At 30.1% G+C, this 20981-nt stretch overlaps 1 protein-coding gene across 2 annotated transcripts in view; it reads right to left on the bottom strand.

The window, feature by feature from the left end:
- The window catches only part of LOC145277532 (neo-calmodulin-like), a 332153-nt gene that overhangs the window by 30501 nt on the left and 280671 nt on the right, over positions 1 to 20981 (bottom strand). For both annotated transcript variants that reach the window (XM_080128983.1, XM_080128982.1), the window contains one exon: positions 3244 to 3353. In XM_080128983.1, coding sequence (XP_079985109.1) covers positions 3244 to 3353 — 110 coding nt within the window. The remainder of the gene's footprint in view (positions 1 to 3243; positions 3354 to 20981) is intronic.

The raw sequence follows: 20981 nt of genomic DNA, 5'->3' as shown, positions 1-20981 counted from the left end.
CGCGTTATCAGGATGGGTCCATTCTAAGGATGAAAATGATGTTGCAAATTTAAATGTGACAAACTCATTAGTCGCCAGACAAGCGGGAAGAACTTTTTACAGAAATGCATGGACGTATCTAAACCCTTTAAATTTGCAACATCATTTTCATCCTTAGACTCATCCTGATAACGCGTTTTTTTTTTATTCCAAATTTTCCAAATATTTATTTTTCAATCTGCACACAAGCGATTAAAATACCATTTCAAACTTAAATGTGACAAACAAACGAACACACGATTCTTTTAATCGAAATGCTTAGACATATCATAAATAATTTACCATCAATTCAATCGGATGTAAATTCTATTTCACAACTTAAGTGTGACAGACCAACGGTTGTACTGTACTTTTTTTTATCAAAGTGGTTAGAGGTGTATAAAATAAGTTTCATCCATTCAATCTAGACGGTTTTCAAATTAAAGCGTGACATAGCAAACTTTTTATGTAAATACACTTTTAAAATTCAATGGATGACAAAGTCCCTCATAGAAATACCAGGATTCTATTTCAGCCTTAAGCGTGACAGCGGACGCGATGCACATAGCTTCTTATTGATTTCTTTGGATATTATTTTCAAATAAGATGCGTTCATTCAATCTGCGCACAAGCGATTAAAATATCATTTGAAACTTTAGTGTGACAGACAAACGGACGCACTGAGCTTTTTATGTAAATGTCACTTCAAGCTTAAGTATGACAGACGAACGAACGCACTCCTCTTTTTATGGAGAGGTTTAAAAATATAAAATAATTTACGTCCATGAAATATATATAAATATATTGCATATAAATGCAATTGCAAACGTGACAAACAAACGAACGCAATCTGTTTTTATTGAAATGTTTAGACGTATAATTTGCGTCCTTTAAATCTACACATTTATCGATGTACAGGCAGATCGGCGGGCGGACAGAGTGTTTTATCAAAATACCTAGACGTATCTAAATACGCTAGATCAGACTTAAGCGTGACAGAGGGTTCGATGGACAGATCTTCTTATTCATAGGCTTGGATATTATCTAAAATAAAATGCGTTTTCTTCAATCTGCGCACAAAATATTATTGCAAACTTCAATGTTACAGACAAATAGACGAGTTTTTTTTATATAGAGATAGTTGGATGTATCTCAAGATACGTTCATTAAATCTGCACTGTGATGTAGATGATATTTCAAACTGAAGCGTGACAGACCAAAGACCGACAGCCAAATCTCTCATCAATACCCTTAAATAGTAAAAGCAGAAAATGGAAATTATAGATAAAAAAAACTTGAATAAAAATAGTTTGCAATTCTTGAATCAAGACGAAGTGAACATTCACCGCTAAGCTCAAATACAGAAACAGGGGGGAAAAAAAATCGAATAATAAAATGTATTTTCTATTTCCAGGTGTTGAGTAACGAAAACCAATATCCCTGGAGGGAAACTCTTCATTGTGTCTTTGGGATTAAAAACCGAGGAACGTGATTCCAAATTCAACGATGAATTCAGAGGAGTCCATTGATAGCAGTTGAGTTAAATTGAGCATCGGCCTTAGCGCCATTGCTATAGTGCAGAACAGTTTACCTTGTGAGTTCGAAAGTCGTTGGTGAGAATACAACTAAATTAATAATGTTTTCCCTATATACTGGCGCCCCTAACCACCATGAAAGAAAAGTTAAATACGAGGACGCTATTTAATTAATTACAATTCCACAAAAAACAGGCTCAAAATTAAGACAAAAATATCTCACCCAGGAATGATTTTTCTCATCTATTTGGAGAATCAAGAGATTACTGAAATTTGAAATATTAATTTGGAAAAATATAAAAATTAATTTTTTAACAAATTATGCAAAATGCCAACAAAGCGTTGCTACCCTACTCTTAGTTAAAATCACGACAGTTATCACAAAACCACATTTACTTTAGTAAGCATCCCACTTTAAATACTCTTAATGTGTTGTATATACAGGGTGCTCCAAAAGTCTTGGGAACATTTTGACATTGAATATCTTAAGAACTATTAAGATATTGGATCTAAAAAGAAATGAAAAATATCAAAAGCCTTACAAAAAACTTAATGCATTTAGCTTTAAAATGGTACCACTTTCATCTTTCTACTATTCAGAGTTATGAAGATATGAGGACTTGAAATGTGCCCAAGACTTTTGGAACACCCTGTATATATACATATACATATATATATATATATATATATATCGACTGGTGTTAATCGTCATACCCTGCACTGAAAATTCCCGAAAGGATGAAACACTAGTGTCTGTAGGTATTTAACTATTATAGTAAATAATTATGTCAGCACCTTTAAGAAACTCATTTCTTATCGTTGAGCACTTTCAATTGATATAAGTCGGTCAATTTAGCTCTATAGATCATCATATAATGATTAGATCACTCTGACTGGCGTAAAAAAAACATTTAAAAAAATAAAATGTTTAATTTCAACGTTATTTCACGCGGTTAATGGTAACCGAATGGAAGGATATGGTCCTTGCTAATCAAGCCAGAGAATGATATATATATATATATATATATATATATATATATATATATATATATATATATATATATACGTATCAACAATCTACAGTCTCCGCGTATCAACAATCGTTTCGACGTTAACTATCTACGAGACTGTAAATTGAGCTAACAAATAAAAGTTTAATTTCTTAGTTTACTTTGCAAACCTATGCACATTTTTCTGCTGGACTTTCCCGAGTTCACAATTTAACAGATAAAAACTCGTCTTACAGTCTGCTTGTGTGTACTGTATTTTTTTGAGATCAAACAAATGCACATTTTGTCCAACTTACTCCATCTAAAAATAATATAAAAACAAAATTGAATACAGGAATTTTGTGAGATAAACAAAATTCAATTATTTCGACTGTTGCGATAATTGAAGTAATAATGAAACCAAGTGTAGGAACAATTGAGCGCAAGGGTTGATATGCCGTAAAGCGGACACACAACGGTTATTTTTTAACCATTTTTACGACAGCCTTTAATTTTTGTCGAATTTTTTTAAAACATAAAATGCTTCATTTTTACCCAAAACAAAAAAATCAATTTCATCATTAGATTTGAACATCATATTTACTAAACAAGCGACACAATCAGTTCAAACGTTTTAAATATTAATTAAAATAAAAATGTTGATAAGCCGCAGACAGTCCTACTGCGAACGCAATACTCACCTTGAATGCCTGTCTTAGTTCTTCTTCATCTTCGCCATCTTTATTTTCTGTGATGCCACCCATATTTTCCATGAACTGAATGAATTCCTCAAACGAAAACCGACCATCACCTGCAATAGAAACAAAGAAACAGAGTGAAAGATTGGGCCATACGGTAGCGAGCGAGTAGAGTTAGCTAAGTATATATGTAGTTTACACAGTTAACTATGAATGTAGTGAGGGATTTAGAATATACAGATTTTTAAAAAATAAGGAATAGCAAAAACAACAACAATAATAATAATAATAATAATAATAATAATAATAATAATAATAATAATCTCGGACGTTAAAGAATGACGTAATAGGCTAATTTGGAAAGAGGGGAATTGTAGAGAACAAAGGAAAAGCTGGTTATATAAAGACAGCTGATTAGCAGAGATAGAGAGAGTCGGAGAGTGAAAGCAATGGACTTTCTAATCATGCAATCAATCAACGTCTAAGAAGCAGGATTGGTATGTGCAGAATTTGGATCCTAAGATAATTACACATGGCGGCTTGCGGCTTGACCTGAGATGCATGTGCTTGAATACCAAAAATAAAGCTACATTTAAAACTGAAACAAAATAAATTGCTTTGTGTTGATTCGCATGGTAGGATGCCATGGGAAATTGAAAAGGTCTTCATTTGAGCGTCCACAAGACGAGTATGAATTAATGACTAGAAGCGGCGACAAGAGAAACCCGACTAAAGGTATGTCCATTTATTTGTAAGTTACGCACGGCTGAAGTTTTATTGCTGACATTGACCGTGTATGTGGACTGCAAACTTGAAAGTTAACAAATAGCCGCAACAAAAAAAACGGAAAACTTCATGCAGACCAAACAATCTTGGAATACGAATTTTCTAAGTTTCCATGCAAAAGTCGAATGTACACACACGCATATATATATATATATATATATATATATATATATATATATATATATATATATATATATATATATATACTTCAGAATAAAATCGCTCCAAGGAAATGCCTACATCGGACCATTACATTGTGATGTGGATTACTCAAAATACAGTTTGGATCATTTTACAACACTGCTATCAAAGACATTCAGTTCGGATTTTACCATGCAATTTGGATGTGAATTTTTTTTATCTTTTTCATTAACTTCTCTTACTCTATGATATTTAAATACTTAAACAACTTTTAATTGTGATTTTCCATGTCTCACTGACTTTAGCAAATAAGGTGTAAACCATTATAAATATTTGCTAATATTTTCTCCTCTGAAGAGATGGTAGACATCGAAATCCTATAGGATAAGGAGTTGTAATATTTCAAATGTTTTCTTTTGTCTTACATAGAATAATAAAAATCTTTTGATTTGAAATTCAAACATTTCACGTAATAAATTTTTAAATTCATTAAATTACTAAAATTTTATATATATATATATATATATATATATATATATATATATATATGTATGAAAGGGGCCCTAGAGTCTTCCCGGCCTTATTTAAAGCGCTTTATAAGTTTTGTACCGTAAAACACACACACACACACACACACACACACACACACACACACACACACACACACACACATATATATATATAATGTGTGTGCGTGTGTGTATTTATAAAAATTCGCATCGTGTGTGATATCATGGTAGTTAAAACAAAACACTTTTTCGCAATGGCAACAAAGCAGAAATTGATCTTCTTGAAGAGTAAATAAAAACAGATTGAGAAGTGTCCGCTAAGATATGTTTTCTAAAAAATACACGGAAGAGAATAACCGAAAACAAAAGTTAAAATACAAACAATAATGAAACCAAATTTAACCATCCAAAATAAACAATCCAACTATAAAATAAAACCATAAAACGACAATAACCACACAGGCTGCAATAAAAAATAAATTCAGTCACAAATCTAAGCATATACACCAATACCGTATCATCAACACATCTTCATCTACACCAACACCATCAGCGGGAGTAGAAGGTGGCTAAGTGGTTAACGACAGGCACTGAAAAGCTGAGTGTGCAAAGTCCGAATCCAGTTTGTTCTACAGAAACACTCTAACAGAGATATTAACAACCGTCGTGTGGTTCCTCTCGTAAGTACCCGATGTCTTTTAAAAAGTATTTTAATAAGAAATATGTCAGGGAAACGAATGCCAACAATAATCATGATTTATACGAAATGAATGATTCTTAACAACAACAACAACAACAACAACAACAACAGCAACAACAGCAACAGCAGCAACAACAACAACAGCAACAACAACAACAACAGCCGTAAATCTACAAAGTAAATAAAATCTCACGGATATTACCGTTTCTTTCAGTAAATTATATTTGAATACATCGATTCACACTCGTGCATTTTCTTAATGATATCAATAAAAACAATGCTGTAGTCAATGAAACCGGCTAACACAATAAAAGATGGCGATTTCAAAACGGAAATACTCTGTTCTTGTCGAACGATAATTGCGCTGTGCGCATGCTCAATATCTTGCGTGTTCATCTTTGAACGCGTCGCCATATTGATCATTAGTCAAAGGACGACAATGAAATTATATTAAAAATAAAATAAAAAGCGTTCATTTAAAATGAAATAACGAAAGGCCCCATCTCGTGCGCTGTTTAATTAAGTTAACGAAATCTTTTCTTCTTTATAGAACAAAGAATGCAAGATCTAATTGAATCTTTTCCAACTGTAAACAGACATCGCAACTATGGAAACTTTACTTACAGTATTTGAAGAAGAGAAAACAATTTGATGACACATGTTCCATAGATATCGGTATGATTAATGTAAATAATTATTGTACCAAGGTGTTACAAATCTATTTTTTACTTCGTGGGAAGTGGCTACAGCTTAGCTGAGTCCACTCTAGTCTAAAATAAGAGTTTATTGTTAGCTAGATGTGTCACATAGCGTGGACGGCCATATGCAAATACCGAGCCGTAAGCGAAATGGTGTCATGGTAATGAAAAAGAAGACTATAAGAGAGAGAGAGAGAGAGAGAGAGAGAGAGAGAAAAGAAGAGAGAGAGAGAGAGAGAGAGAGAACACGTTTGAAAAGACGATCATGTTAAATACGTGGATGACGTTAGAGAGCAGATTCGAGAAGACGATCACGTGAGAGACGTCACAGTCGTAACGCGAAGTCATGCGTGGCGGGAAAATGAGGAAATAAATGTCATTGTACAACAAAAAAAATAGCGAGTTGAAGTTTTTTCGATTCTTTGTCTACTTTGCGACTGACGCTGTAACGTGTTGGGTAAAGTTACAAATAGTTAGACAACATGATCAGTTATGGTGGAACTTGGATAGGACTATATTATTTAAAAGGACGGCCCAACAGGAACTTATTCACATCAGATTTGAAAATGACCACGTTATAGTCAGTCGCGAAGCAACCCCACAGTATTGTATTCCACTCATGGACCGTTCTACAAAAGAAACTGCTCATTTTTCTTTTATTCTTAGGCACAGATAGAGAGGGAGGGAAATTGTTGATGGTTATTATATTAACTTGAGTATTTGTCGCGCACCTACCATAAAAGTAACAATAAAGCAGGCTTTCTTCTCTGAGAAAGAGGAAGTAAGAAGATAAAAACGTTCTCGCCAACTAAATTTCGAAGACGATTTTGAACCCGTTCAAAGTAAGAATGGACGCTCTTAGAAGTTCCTCCCCAGATATGGCAACAATGCTCCATCTTAAGATGTATTTGACACTTGTACAGGTAGAGGATTGCGTCAGAAGTGAGGTACTTCCTGGAGCGGCAGGAGGATCCCGCCATTTTTACAATGATGTTGACAATGGATCTGATATAGCTCGTCTATTTCAGGTTAGGGATGAAGGTCAGTCCCAGCTTGTCGAAGCCGTTCATTCCAATTATCAATTTATTATCTAACAATTCACTCGCTCTCTCACATTTGAGTATAATTTGAAAAAGTTTGCATTAAAATATTTTTTCGAAAACCGGCTTTTAACAAAAGCTCCTCTGAAATTCGAACCTTAAAAATAGACCTCAAAAGATCAAACAAAGCAAAACAAAACAAAAAAGTTTCCTAAAGTGAGAACTGATTAGACTTTCTCATTATTTTTCACACATTACATTTTACCTGTGTGTGGAGAATAGTGGGATTAAACTCAATATTTTGTTCGTATCATATATGCATGAATGTATACTCTTTTAACCCCTCTACAGTTTGCATTATCTCGCATGAATCTAATGCTAATGATACTGACAACGTTTATATATATATATATATATATTGTTACGAACCGGGAGAGACCAGAACCTGGCGTTGTCGCCTGTATAAAATCGGTTCCTCCCCGCAACTTTCTCTCTCTCTCTCTCTCTCTCTCTCTCTCTCTCTCTCTCTCTTCTCTTTTCTTTTGCAAGCGTCTGTCGTGACCGACAATGCTATAGAGGTCAAAACTATGGTACCTTGGATCGACGTATTTTGAGGTTTTTTTTTTAGATTTTTCATCTTATCTCTCTCTTTCCCGGCATAAATTTTGGCTAACCAAACATCCCGATCCCGGGATAGTGCTGTCCATTGCTCAAATTTCACGCTGAAATTCCTGAGATCTCGCTTTAGCACATCCTTGAATCTGAGAAGCGGACGACCAACAGGCCGAGTATCCTTTTTCAAAACACCATGCATTACATTATGAGGATGGCATTCACATGACATTCGGTTTGCACGACCTGCCCATCGAAGTCCCATAAATTTAAGTGTCGAGGAAAGATCACCCGGACTTGTCCGTCTAAAGAGCTCTTCCTTTGTCATTCTGTCCTTCCATGACACGCCAATGATTGTTCTGAGGCATATTGTATGGACGGACTAACCTAGGACTGTTGAGGACGATATGTAGACCACATCTCAGCCCCATAGAGAAGGACACTCAACACATATGCTTCGTACACAAGGACTCTCGTCTTGATGGTTAGATGCTTGTTTTTCCAAGCGCTGCGTGAGCCTTCCAATGTGGTAGAGGCGATGTCAAGTGGCGTGCTAAGTTCGGGGTCAAAAGTAACGTTTTTGGTAATGGTCGCACCAAGATATTTGAATTTATTCACATTCTCTAAGGTTGTATTATCTATTGTAAAATTAACACAGGAGAGGGTGACGCGAAGAAAAAATATAAAATGATATGTCAACCATGACATGAAAACATTTGTAATACGTTATCTGGTTTGGGATAAGCTCCTTCTTATTTCATAATCGTTCGGGATAAGCTCTTTCTTATTTCATAATCTTTCGCCATATCCAAAACATATCTCACAATGTCCATTTTAGTTCTCTCACGTCTCAAATCATAGTTTCCCCTTTTCGTGGGAATTGATTGTAGCGCACTTCATGCGGGTTGATATGCCGCGAATCACAATATAGCCTAGTAAAACTGGATGCGGAGTTTTTGCGTCTATTCTAGGGGCTGGCTATGTGTAAAATGTTCTTGGAGAAAGTCTTACTCGCTAAAAATATTTCATATTAGCATCTATTTAATCAACTGATTAGCGGCTTTCGTCATCTTTGCCGCATTATTTGACTTTGTTGCTAAGTGATTTTTTCCTTTTATTTTTAGAGGATGAAGTATAGAAAGGTGAATGGTTGGGTATATATTACTCGTGAGAAATCAAGAAGCGGATTTGGTTAGATATTAATGCACTATGGCCCCGCTATGATTTCCAAGTACACCTTCACTCATAATAGATATACAGGACCTTTCTTAATTTCTCTTTATTTTATCTTGTTCTCTTTTTTTCAATTTTACTTCTGTCACTTTACTCTGCTTCGTATTTACGAGAAAGACCATCGGTTATCTTTGCTATCCATGCCTTTTATATGCTTTGTCCAAGTTAATGTTTAATTCATGAAGGTAATCTTCTATTTTTCTCTTCATTCTGTGCACGAAGACCAAGGTTTCCCACTGAGGTCCGAACCGCAAAATAGGGGTATTACAAGACTCCAGGTGGCCAAATTTATCGTATAGGGGTCTCTGAGATGCTTTAGGGGATGGTGAAAGACCGAGCTTACATTACTAGGTGTTTCTGAACTTGTTGCTAATATTCAACGACAATGTGCACATTGTTCGATGAGTCTTGTGATTTATTATTGGTTATTGTATTATTGTATTAGCAATGCTATGATATATTAATTGATCCACTTGATTTATGGATGTTACTCTTCCCATTCGAGTGACAGTGTAGAATTTTGTTGAATAAACTATATAAATATTCATCTATTTATTTTCACTTTAATTATATACTACCACTACTACTAACATTATTATGTAAGGATGCTTGTTGGGAGGAAGCGGTAGTAGGTATCTGAGTGTTCTGATGGACGTTTGCCGAAAAAGGGTGGAAACCCTGGCATAGACCAACAGAGTGTGGTCAGTATCAACTGTGATATGGCTACGGACAGAGGGCATATATATCTTAAAATGAAATTGGCGTAATGTTAACGTCAATGCTTCTTTTTCTATTGTAGAGTATTTTTCTTTTCGAAATTGCTTAAGGTCTCGCAAGTAAAAGCTGACTGAGCACAGTTGGTCGTCTTCCCCTGCATGTTATATAATTGCCCCAATTCCGTTGTTGCTAGCATCTACGGCCAACCTACGATTTTGGTCAACCGACGAGACTTTTAGTACTAGTTATTAAGTACATAGTACTCACTTAATCTTGCTTCACTGTTTCATTGTAGCATGGGGCTGTTAGCACTGATTATTCCTCCATCCGCCTGAAATATATTTCATCATATTCATATGACAAATTTACGTCTTTCTTCTACGCTTAGGGATATTTATTATGCAATCAATGAGAGTTAATTCTTTTCGCAACCGTATATGGTGTCTGGTATTTTATTTTGAACGGCTGTCAATTCAATGAAAACGTCCTTGCATTCCTTGAATCCTTTTTCTGCTGCTTTCACATTGTATACGACCATCAAAGCTTCAAAATATTTTCTAAATGAGTTATGGCCAATTCCAGCGCTTCGGCTAAGGTTTGTCGAATTTTAATTACGTATTCCAAAATATTGCTCGGTAGAGGCTCCCTGGCACATTGTTCCTTTATTAGTTTTAAAAGAACGAATACTTGCACATCGTATTTCGAAAAAACTAGTAATTAGGCATCACGTATGGATGATTCTTGAAATATTTCGCGAGCTGCGAAAAGCACGAAAATAATTTGTCGGTCCCACTCAGTGTTGTGTTCACATGATTGTCCCCAAACGATAACCAATTACTATAACTAGAGAACTCTAGGAACGGAATACTCAACAAATATAGATAAATATATGTTAGTGTGCACTTGTTTTCATTTGTATTGGTCTGAAGAACCTATCTCTAAAACGAAGCATATAAACCTATCAAATATATACATATTATAGTATTGGGGAATGGGTAAACAACACACATGAAAGTATGACAACCATCGAAATTAAGTTTATATATAGATATAAAACATTTGCCACGATAATTATCTCAGACACCGCAGTAGAGGAGAAAATACAACTACCGGCCCACATATCAGTTCAACTTACTATTAATTTGACTATATGGACATATATCTTATAAATAAACAAACAGATAAATAAAGAAGTAATCTTAAAACTAGAAACAAATGAACAGACCAAAAGACGATAATAGAATAAATAAAATAAATAAAAAATAAATCAATGAATAAATAAGTAAATAAAACTTGTCAATAGGAAAATGAAGCCGCCATCAGAACAAAGAAACAGCCATAAAACCTAAGATAGGAAGGTAGCGACGATAAGAGTATAATATTACTGCAGATCAAAGTAAAAACTTAGGCCAATAAATAACCGCCAAGTTAAAAGAATACCAACACCTCTTCACTGCGACAGCTTAACTACACGAAATCGCACCCCCTCCTTCTCGCATTCACAAAATATACATCCCACTTTCTTCTGGGACGTAAACCACATCCGAATATTTCATAAAACTAATGTAATTTTGACTCCCCTTTCAAAATCAATTCTTTCTTAGTTTGATGAAGTGCTATGAATTGGGATTCTACTGAAACATATATGCACATATGTAACCAAATAATGTTTGTATAATAAACAGACTATATATATATATATATATATATATATATTTAAATACACACAACAATTTTTGTCAGCGACAAGTTAAGATTTTCAAGGATGTCCGTTTACTATGGAAATTTGTAGATAATAATAATGACTTGATCTCCATGTCGAAAATACATAAGTAATCAATGATTATATGTGAAAACTAGACGGACACGTTGTCATCACATCGATGCACGAAGGCACAGAAAATAAAGGATTATATTTTGTTTATTCTAGATATAGTAAAGGGGAAAGAGAAAAAGAAAACTAATGAAAGAATATAAGGGAGATTGCAGTGTTCGATTATTATTTTCTAATCTCTAACAGGTATGGGCACAAAGCAGAGTTAATCAACGTTTATTAGTTCAAGGTTATTTTCCTATATATTTTACTCACACAAAATATATGCTAAAATATTAATTGGCTTGGAGATTATGTCTAAAAATATGTTTTAACTGTTCTTGTTAGCCTTAAGTTTCAATGAACACCAAATAATCCAACTGGTTGTTGTAGGACCCCTTCTTCATTGACTAAAGGAGGTAGTCTTAAAATTATATACATATTTAGACATATTAGGATTATAGTGAGCTCTATGTAGGGATTAAAAGACATAGTTGATTGGGTCTCTTAAATTTTGATTACGAATAACCATATAACACTTGGTTATTTTAACGAGTCGTGTTTCCACTTCACTTCCGGTTGCACCGCTCCATCTCAATAATGGCTTTTCTAAATAATGATGCTATTATTTAGAAAGCGATTATTAATAAGGGTTGGAAGCATTTTTAAAACCTGTTATGTACGTATATTTAGCAATTCAATAGACAAAAATACCGCTATAATTCAATTAAAAACAAAACAGAAACCGGAAGTAAAGTAAAGACACAAATCTTACACCTTTAACAAGTTTTTGTTTTCCACCATTTTCCATTTACGCGATATTTTTTTTAAAAACTGTTTCAGTCACTGAGCTTTTTTTTAATCTCTCTTTTATCCGTCTTTCAGACAATAGTTCTGTTTTAATAAAAGGACAGATAGAACTACAATAGTAAAATATTAAAGTAGTAGTAAGCATATATCTATATAATTATAAAACTCAAATGACCTTGTAACGAGTGTTGTAACCCAACATCTGGTTTACGACTTCCGGTTGCGCATGTGTACATAAACATGAACACATAACAGCGTAAACAAATAAACACAAATCGTTACTTTTGTAGAATTTGACCTGCGCACTGAAATATTAACGTTATTATTTAGAAATTATTATTTAATATGGGAAGGGTGAGGATGTTTTCCAACTATTCTGTATTACAAGTATACTGTCGCAATTTTCTTACAAATAAATCAACTTTGACCCGTTGACGACGTATTGTTTTACTGTGTACGTTTTCAGCGTCCCAATTGTTTTTTTTTTCGCGTTTAAATTATCTAAATAATTGTTAATACTTTCTGCATTTTTTTACATCGTTCATTTCCGTATTACGTTTAAGTTATTTTAACACAATTTTCTTACAAATAAATCTACTTTAACCTTTGACAACCATTAGAGCATTTTACAACGTATTGTTTTACTGTGTACGTTTTCAGCGCCCCAATTGTTTTTTTTCGCGTTTAAATTAAACGATATATCAAAATTGGAATAGTGCAGATTTACCTTTAAGTATGGCGAACCACTTATAATTCAATGGCCGTAAGTTTTTTTTTCCAAAAATAAACAATTATAAACAGAACGACTCATAGAAATCTATCTATATTCTTTTTTATTTTTAATATATTTTTATAGAAATGTTTCTGTTATATCACAAAAACTATTTTCTTTACATCACAAGTGTCACGCTCATACATTAATTCCATAACTAATATAATATACTGACCCAACGGGTCACGGGTAGTCTAATATATATATATATATATATATATATATATTTTACACACGCATACACACACATATATATGCACACATATATATATACACACACATATACACACATATACACAAACATATATACACACGCATATATATTCTACACATATATGCACACATATATATTCTATTTTTTCGGTCGCCGAATGTTTATTTAATGAATATTTGTTGAAGCTATTTGCGAGCATCGACTCTATAGGTCAGAGGTTAGAACCACCGACTATGGTTGTAGGTTAACCCTCCGGCTAAGGAAAGGTGCTGGTCTAGCTGCACTGATGAGTTGTGATACAACGAAACAATACTGTATATGGATGACTATATATTAAGCCTCTTTGGGTTTAGCACTGTCGTAAATGTATCCCACCCGCTGTTTAATTGACTTTAAAGCGAGCCTCGCTATTTGTTTGTTTGTAAATAAACAAGTAGTTCGAGCACTGTAAAATGGTGGGCGAATGTTTATTTAATGGACATTTGTTGAAGTCATTTGCGAGCACCGATCCCATGGGCCACAGGTTAGAACTGCGATGGTTATAAGTTTAATACCCGGCTAGGAAAATGTGCTAGTCTAGGCACACTGATGAGTTGTGATACAGCAAAACAGTACTATATAGGGATGACTATATATATATATATATATATATATATATATATATATATATATATATATATATATATATATAGTGCAAAACCTTCTTGAAAATTCAAAGACTCACGTTTTCTTTTTTATAACCTTTGTTTATTTCCTGGATTATTTCCATTACAGCTGTTTCATTCATGAGTTGGCAATTTTATAATTTACGTTTCCATAAAAAATCCAGTCCCCACCAACTTCTTCAGATGTTTATCCATTAGATTTTTACAACAAAAGGTATATTTTTAACATGCTGGACATCGTATTCGGGTAAAAGGATTTCCAAAGCCCTGCTTCCTCACTTCCTCCATATATATATGGAGAACCAAGAATAATTAGAGAACTTTTTAAAACGAAAATTGTTGCGATAATGCAAAGCTCAACAGTTGAAGTGGAGTTCATGTACAGAAAAAATACAGTATAAAGATATATACTAATGTACATAAATGTAATCGTTCATTCAATAATGAGATTACATCACTTAGTGGGACGGGATATATATGCTCTTTACTTTATACCTAGGTATGTAGAAGTCTAATGCTTCTTATCAGAAGAGGAGAAAAGTTGTTTGGTAATATATTCTATTCTTTGTCTACCTTGCGACTGAAGCTACAACATGTTGGTTCTCGGAGAACGTTATAGAAGATAATTTGGCGCCGTAAAGACCAGTCCTTTTTTTTACAAAAAGGGTAAAATGAAGAAAAGACAGAAAAAATATACCACAAAACGACACGATCGCAAAAGAAAGAGACAAAAACTAACCCAAGTGAAAGAGAATACTTAGAAAAAAAAAAAAGAAAAAGAAATAATCATAAGTTGTAAACCGGGTTGTAAGCAATATTATTTGTGTTATTTTTTTCTCTTTTTCCTGTCGAATTTCTTTTCCTGTTCAGTCGGTCATATTTTTAGCTGCTAAAGTATTTTGGACCTTGGCTTAACGGAATGTTATCTTTCATGTTAGATTAAGTTCTAGCATTATGACTCCGTTATTTAATATTATATGTTATTTAATATTATAGGTTATTTAATATTATAGGTTATTTAATATTATATGTTATTTAATATTATAGGTTATTTAATATTATAGGTTATTTAATATTATATGTTATTTAATATTATAGGTTATTCAATATTATAGGTTATTTAATATTATAGGTTATTTAATATTATAGGTTATTTAATATTATATGTTATTTAATATTATATGTTATTTAATATTATATGTTATTAATATTATATGTTATTAATATTATAGATTATTTAATATTATAGGCTATTTAATATTATAGGTTATCAGTTAACGAAGTAAGTACCTGATGTGGCTTTAACTAAGCTGTTACAATAAACATGTAGAAAAGAAACACATCTTATTCTTTTATGTTGGTATTCGAGCTGTTCAAGGATTGATTTTCGGTTGAATACTAAATGTCTCCATTTTTTTTAATTATTTTATTTTAAAGATTAATAAAATATGAAAAAAAAAATAAAAAATAAAAAAACTTTCTATAAAAAGTAGCAACAATTGTGTTCAAAGCTTCTGGGTCGTTTGTAGTTGACTCTTCATCCGATCATTTTGAAAAAAAGTGTTGTTGAATATAATGAATGCAAATATAAATATTGTTTTTACTTTTTTAAAAATAAGATATAGAAAAAAAGGCCACGTCCAGTTATTGGCATGGGCTCTGCTGAGTGACATAAAGTGTTTTTAGTTGTAAATTTTTAAACCGTCTGTAGTGTTTTTATAATGGTATTCGAAAACGAGAATACATCAAAGGAAGGCCACTGAGCTATTCCTGTCCAGAGTTGACAGATTAGCCTTACTACAGTCAAGTTTCGTAAATTTGGCTTTTTTTAAAAAGCAGTTTGGCCTTAAAAATGCTATTTGGCCTTTTTCAACGCATAACATACGGGCTAACCAAGAAAGGAACAATCAAAATATTATAAAGATTATTATTCGACTTTGCTCCGAGCTATAAAAACAACATGAAACAGGTTATAAAGTTTGCATAATTTGACCCGAATTCTCGTGAATTCCCGTCAAGCATGGATCGGGCGAGACCGGCAATTATCGGTGTCAGTCGAGTGTCGTAACAGATGCAGACTAATGAAAAAAACAAAAACAAAAAAAAACAAAAAAAAAAACAAAAAAAAAAACAAAAAAACAAAAAAAAAACGAAACAAACCGGAAAAAATAAAAATGCAAATAATAAAAAATAACAAAAACCTATCTTGAAAAATGAAAATATGTTTATTTCATTTTAGGATTTAATTTTTTTTTTTTTTTTTTTTTTTGCAAAATATTTATCAACAGAAAGTTTTTTTTCTCCAAGAAAATATTTTTTTACCGTATGATTGTTAATTGTAAATACAAGTTTTGTTTTTTTGTATATTTTCCTTTCCTTTTTGTAACCGTGTTAAAAAATTTTTTTTTTTTATTTTCAAGATTTGTTGTTCAGTCAAGTTCTTTTGGTGGCCTTGTCCATTTGTACATCTCCAGGAGAAACCATCCTTTACGTACGATCTTTTTTAAAGTAAACATTTGTGTTTACTATTACAATTATAAATAAGTAACTAATCAGAAAAACAACAAGTCAATCCCGCCCCCTTTGTATCACCTTAAAAATGACTAAAAAAATAACAGAAACAAATTTAAATAAATAAAATAAAAAGTCGAGTTAGCATTTCGACATTTGAACAACGCTCGGCTGACACCAATGATTGCCGGTCTCACCCGATCCGTGCTTGACGGGAATTCACGAGAATTCGGGTCAAATTATGCAAGAGTACCAGTTTATGTAAGGTCTTTATACTAAAACTTCTTTTGCTCGCAATCTGCTTCCATCTTCCCCGTTTTTTCCACAGCTGTCTCCCCCTTCACCTCCGTCCAGCACATTTCTCTCTTGTTTTAATGTATCGAAACAAACTTGGCCTTCGAGCCAAGATCATAATGTAGTCTCTGTTCTGATAATACACTTCTTTTCTGTCTTCGGTCAGTAGAGAAGAAATCCTTCATGACTGAGACAATTTTAATTTTTGTTCCTATCCTAAATGCCCCCTTTTGGGAGCATGATTTTCCTCACATAAAAACCGACCTCGTGTCTGACTCTGCTCTCGTGGGAAGGCAATTCAATAGGGAAAATAGTGTAAGTCATTCATCTCTGTTTTATGTAATAGACTAGCCGGAGTGCTTGGCGTTGCTCAGGTGTTTAGAGGTGTGTGTTGAGAAAGAAAGTGGCAGTAGGCAGGCAGGCTCGAACCCGTACTGCGAAGGAGGAAAAGAACGAGAAAAAAAACTGTTTGCTGTTGCGTCCATCGCTAAATCGGAAGTGACGTAGGTTTAAATTAAGGCTAGACAATCGAAAAGAAGGGGATAACTTTCGAAAATATCGGCGAAAAAAGCGACCCTTCCCTATAGAAAAGTACCCAGTTGAGGATGAAAGAATTAATCTTTTGGGGCAATTTTTCGATATTTGTCGCCCAAAGGGTCGGCTTCAAAATGATACCGACCTCGTGAAAATCCGTCGCCTCTATCAAAAGTTTTTGGCATACATACATACATACATACATACATACATACATACATACATTTAAACAGACACGTGAGATTTAAATTATAGAAGATAACATTAACAATGGCTGAAAAACCCGACGTTTCCCGGGACCATAAAAGAATAGAAGAGGTTGAAAAGTGTGTTACATCTTTATATTAAAACTACTATTTCTCTACCTCTCTCAGGCTATTTTTCTCTTCACCACGTCTCCATTTTTTCACACCTCCCTGCCCCATCCCCTTTTACATTTTATTCTATCCTATTTCTCTCTCTTGTTTGAATGTATTGACTTAAAATAACAATAATGTAAGTTATTCACCTCTCTTATGTAATATACGACACTGGCAATGGCTGAACTCCCCCCCCCCATGGGGAAATTTGGTTCAGTCAACCCCGAAAAGCATATATAATTATGTAAACATTTTAGATATTAATTATCAATAACAAGAATATACTAACCTTGTAGTAGGTGTTTGTTTAGTAGGTTTTTTTTACTGTTGCTCGACATACAAACGCACATGCACACAAATAACTGCCCTATATATAATATATTATTAATGTGTATATAATATATTATTAATGTATATATAATATATTATTAATGTGTATATAATATATTATTAATGTGTATATAATATATTATTAATGTGTATATAATATATTATTAATGTGTATATAATATATTATTTATGTGTATATAATATATTATTAATGTGTATATAATATATTATTTATGTGTATATAATATATTATTAATGTGTATATAATATATTATTTATGTGTATATAATATATTATTAATGTGTATATAATATATTATTAATGTGTATATAATATATTATTAATGTGTATATAATATATTATTTATGTGTATATAATATATTATTAATGTGTATATAATATATTATTAATGTGTATATAATATATTATTAATGTGTATATAATATATTATTTATGTGTATATAATATATTATTAATGTGTATATAATATATTATTTATGTGTATATAATATATTATTAATGAGTATATAATATATTATTTATGTGTATATAATATATTATTAATGTGTATATAATATATTATTAATGTGTATATAATATATTATTAATGTGTATATAATATATTATTTATGTGTATATAATATATTATTTATGTGTATATAATATATTATTTATGTGTATATAATATATTATTAATGTGTATATAATATATTATTTATGTGTATATAATATATTATTAATGTGTATATAATATATTATTAATGTGTATATAATATATTATTTATGTGTATATAATATATTATTTATGTGTATATAATATATTATTTATGTGTATATAATATATTATTTATATGTATATAATATATTATTAATGTGTATATAATATATTATTAATGTGTATATAATATATTATTTATGTGTATATAATATATTATTAATGTGTATATAATATATTATTAATGTGTATATAATATATTATTTATGTGTATATAATATATTATTAATGTGTATATAATATATTATTAATGTGTATGTAATATATTATTTATGTGTATGTAATATATTATTAATGTGTATATAATATATTATTAATGTGTATATAATATATTATTTATGTGTATATAATATATTATTAATGTGTATATAATATATTATTAATGTGTATGTAATATATTATTTATGTGTATATAATATATTATTAATGTGTATATAATATATTATTAATGTGTATGTAATATATTATTAATGTGTATGTAATATATTATTAATGTGTATGTAATATATTATTAATGTGTATGTAATATATTATTTATGTGTATATAATATATTATTAATGTGTATGTAATATATTATTAATGTGTATATAATATATTATTAATGTGTATATAATATATTATTTATGTGTATATAATATATTATTAATGTGTATGTAATATATTATTAATGTGTATATAATATATTATTAATGTGTATGTAATATATTATTAATGTGTATATAATATATTATTAATGTGTATGTAATATATTATTAATGTGTATGTAATATATTATTAATGTGTATATAATATATTATTTATGTGTATATAATATATTATTAATGTGTATATAATATATTATTAATGTGTATATAATATATTATTTATGTGTATGTAATATATTATTAATGTGTATATAATATATTATTAATGTGTATGTAATATATTATTAATGTGTATATAATATATTATTTATGTGTATATAATATATTATTTATGTGTATATAATATATTATTAATGTGTATGTAATATATTATTAATGTGTATATAATATATTATTAATGTGTATATAATATATTATTTATGTGTATATAATATATTATTAATGTGTATGTAATATATTATTAATGTGTATATAATATATTATTAATGTGTATGTAATATATTATTTATGTGTATATAATATATTATTTATGTGTATATAATATATTATTTATGTGTATATAATATATTATTAATGTGTATGTAATATATTATTAATGTGTATATAATATATTATTTATGTGTATGTAATATATTATTTATGTGTATATAATATATTATTAATGTGTATGTAATATATTATTAATGTGTATATAATATATTATTTATGTGTATATAATATATTATTTATGTGTATATAATATATTATTAATGTGTATGTAATATATTATTAATGTGTATATAATATATTATTAATGTGTATATAATATATTATTTATGTGTATGTAATATATTATTAATGTGTATATAATATATTATTAATGTGTATATAATATATTATTAATGTGTATATAATATATTATTTATGTGTATATAATATATTATTAATGTGTATATAATATATTATTTATGTGTATATAATATATTATTTATGTGTATATAATATATTATTAATGTGTATGTAATATATTATTAATGTGTATATAATATATTATTAATGTGTATATAATATATTATTTATGTGTATATAATATATTATTAATGTGTATGTAATATATTATTAATGTGTATATAATATATTATTAATGTGTATGTAATATATTATTTATGTGTATATAATATATTATTTATGTGTATATAATATATTATTTATGTGTATATAATATATTATTAATGTGTATGTAATATATTATTAATGTGTATATAATATATTATTTATGTGTATGTAATATATTATTTATGTGTATATAATATATTATTAATGTGTATGTAATATATTATTAATGTGTATATAATATATTATTTATGTGTATATAATATATTATTTATGTGTATATAATATATTATTAATGTGTATGTAATATATTATTAATGTGTATATAATATATTATTAATGTGTATATAATATATTATTTATGTGTATGTAATATATTATTAATGTGTATATAATATATTATTAATGTGTATATAATATATTATTAATGTGTATATAATATATTATTTATGTGTATATAATATATTATTAATGTGTATATAATATATTAT

This window comes from Euprymna scolopes, chromosome 6 (assembly GCF_053919585.1).
Source record: "Euprymna scolopes isolate OS-2025 chromosome 6, ASM5391958v1, whole genome shotgun sequence".
Taxonomy (NCBI): domain Eukaryota; kingdom Metazoa; phylum Mollusca; class Cephalopoda; order Sepiida; family Sepiolidae; genus Euprymna; species Euprymna scolopes.
Note: the sequence above shows the minus strand (reverse complement) of the source record. Positions and strands in the feature narration are given on the sequence as shown.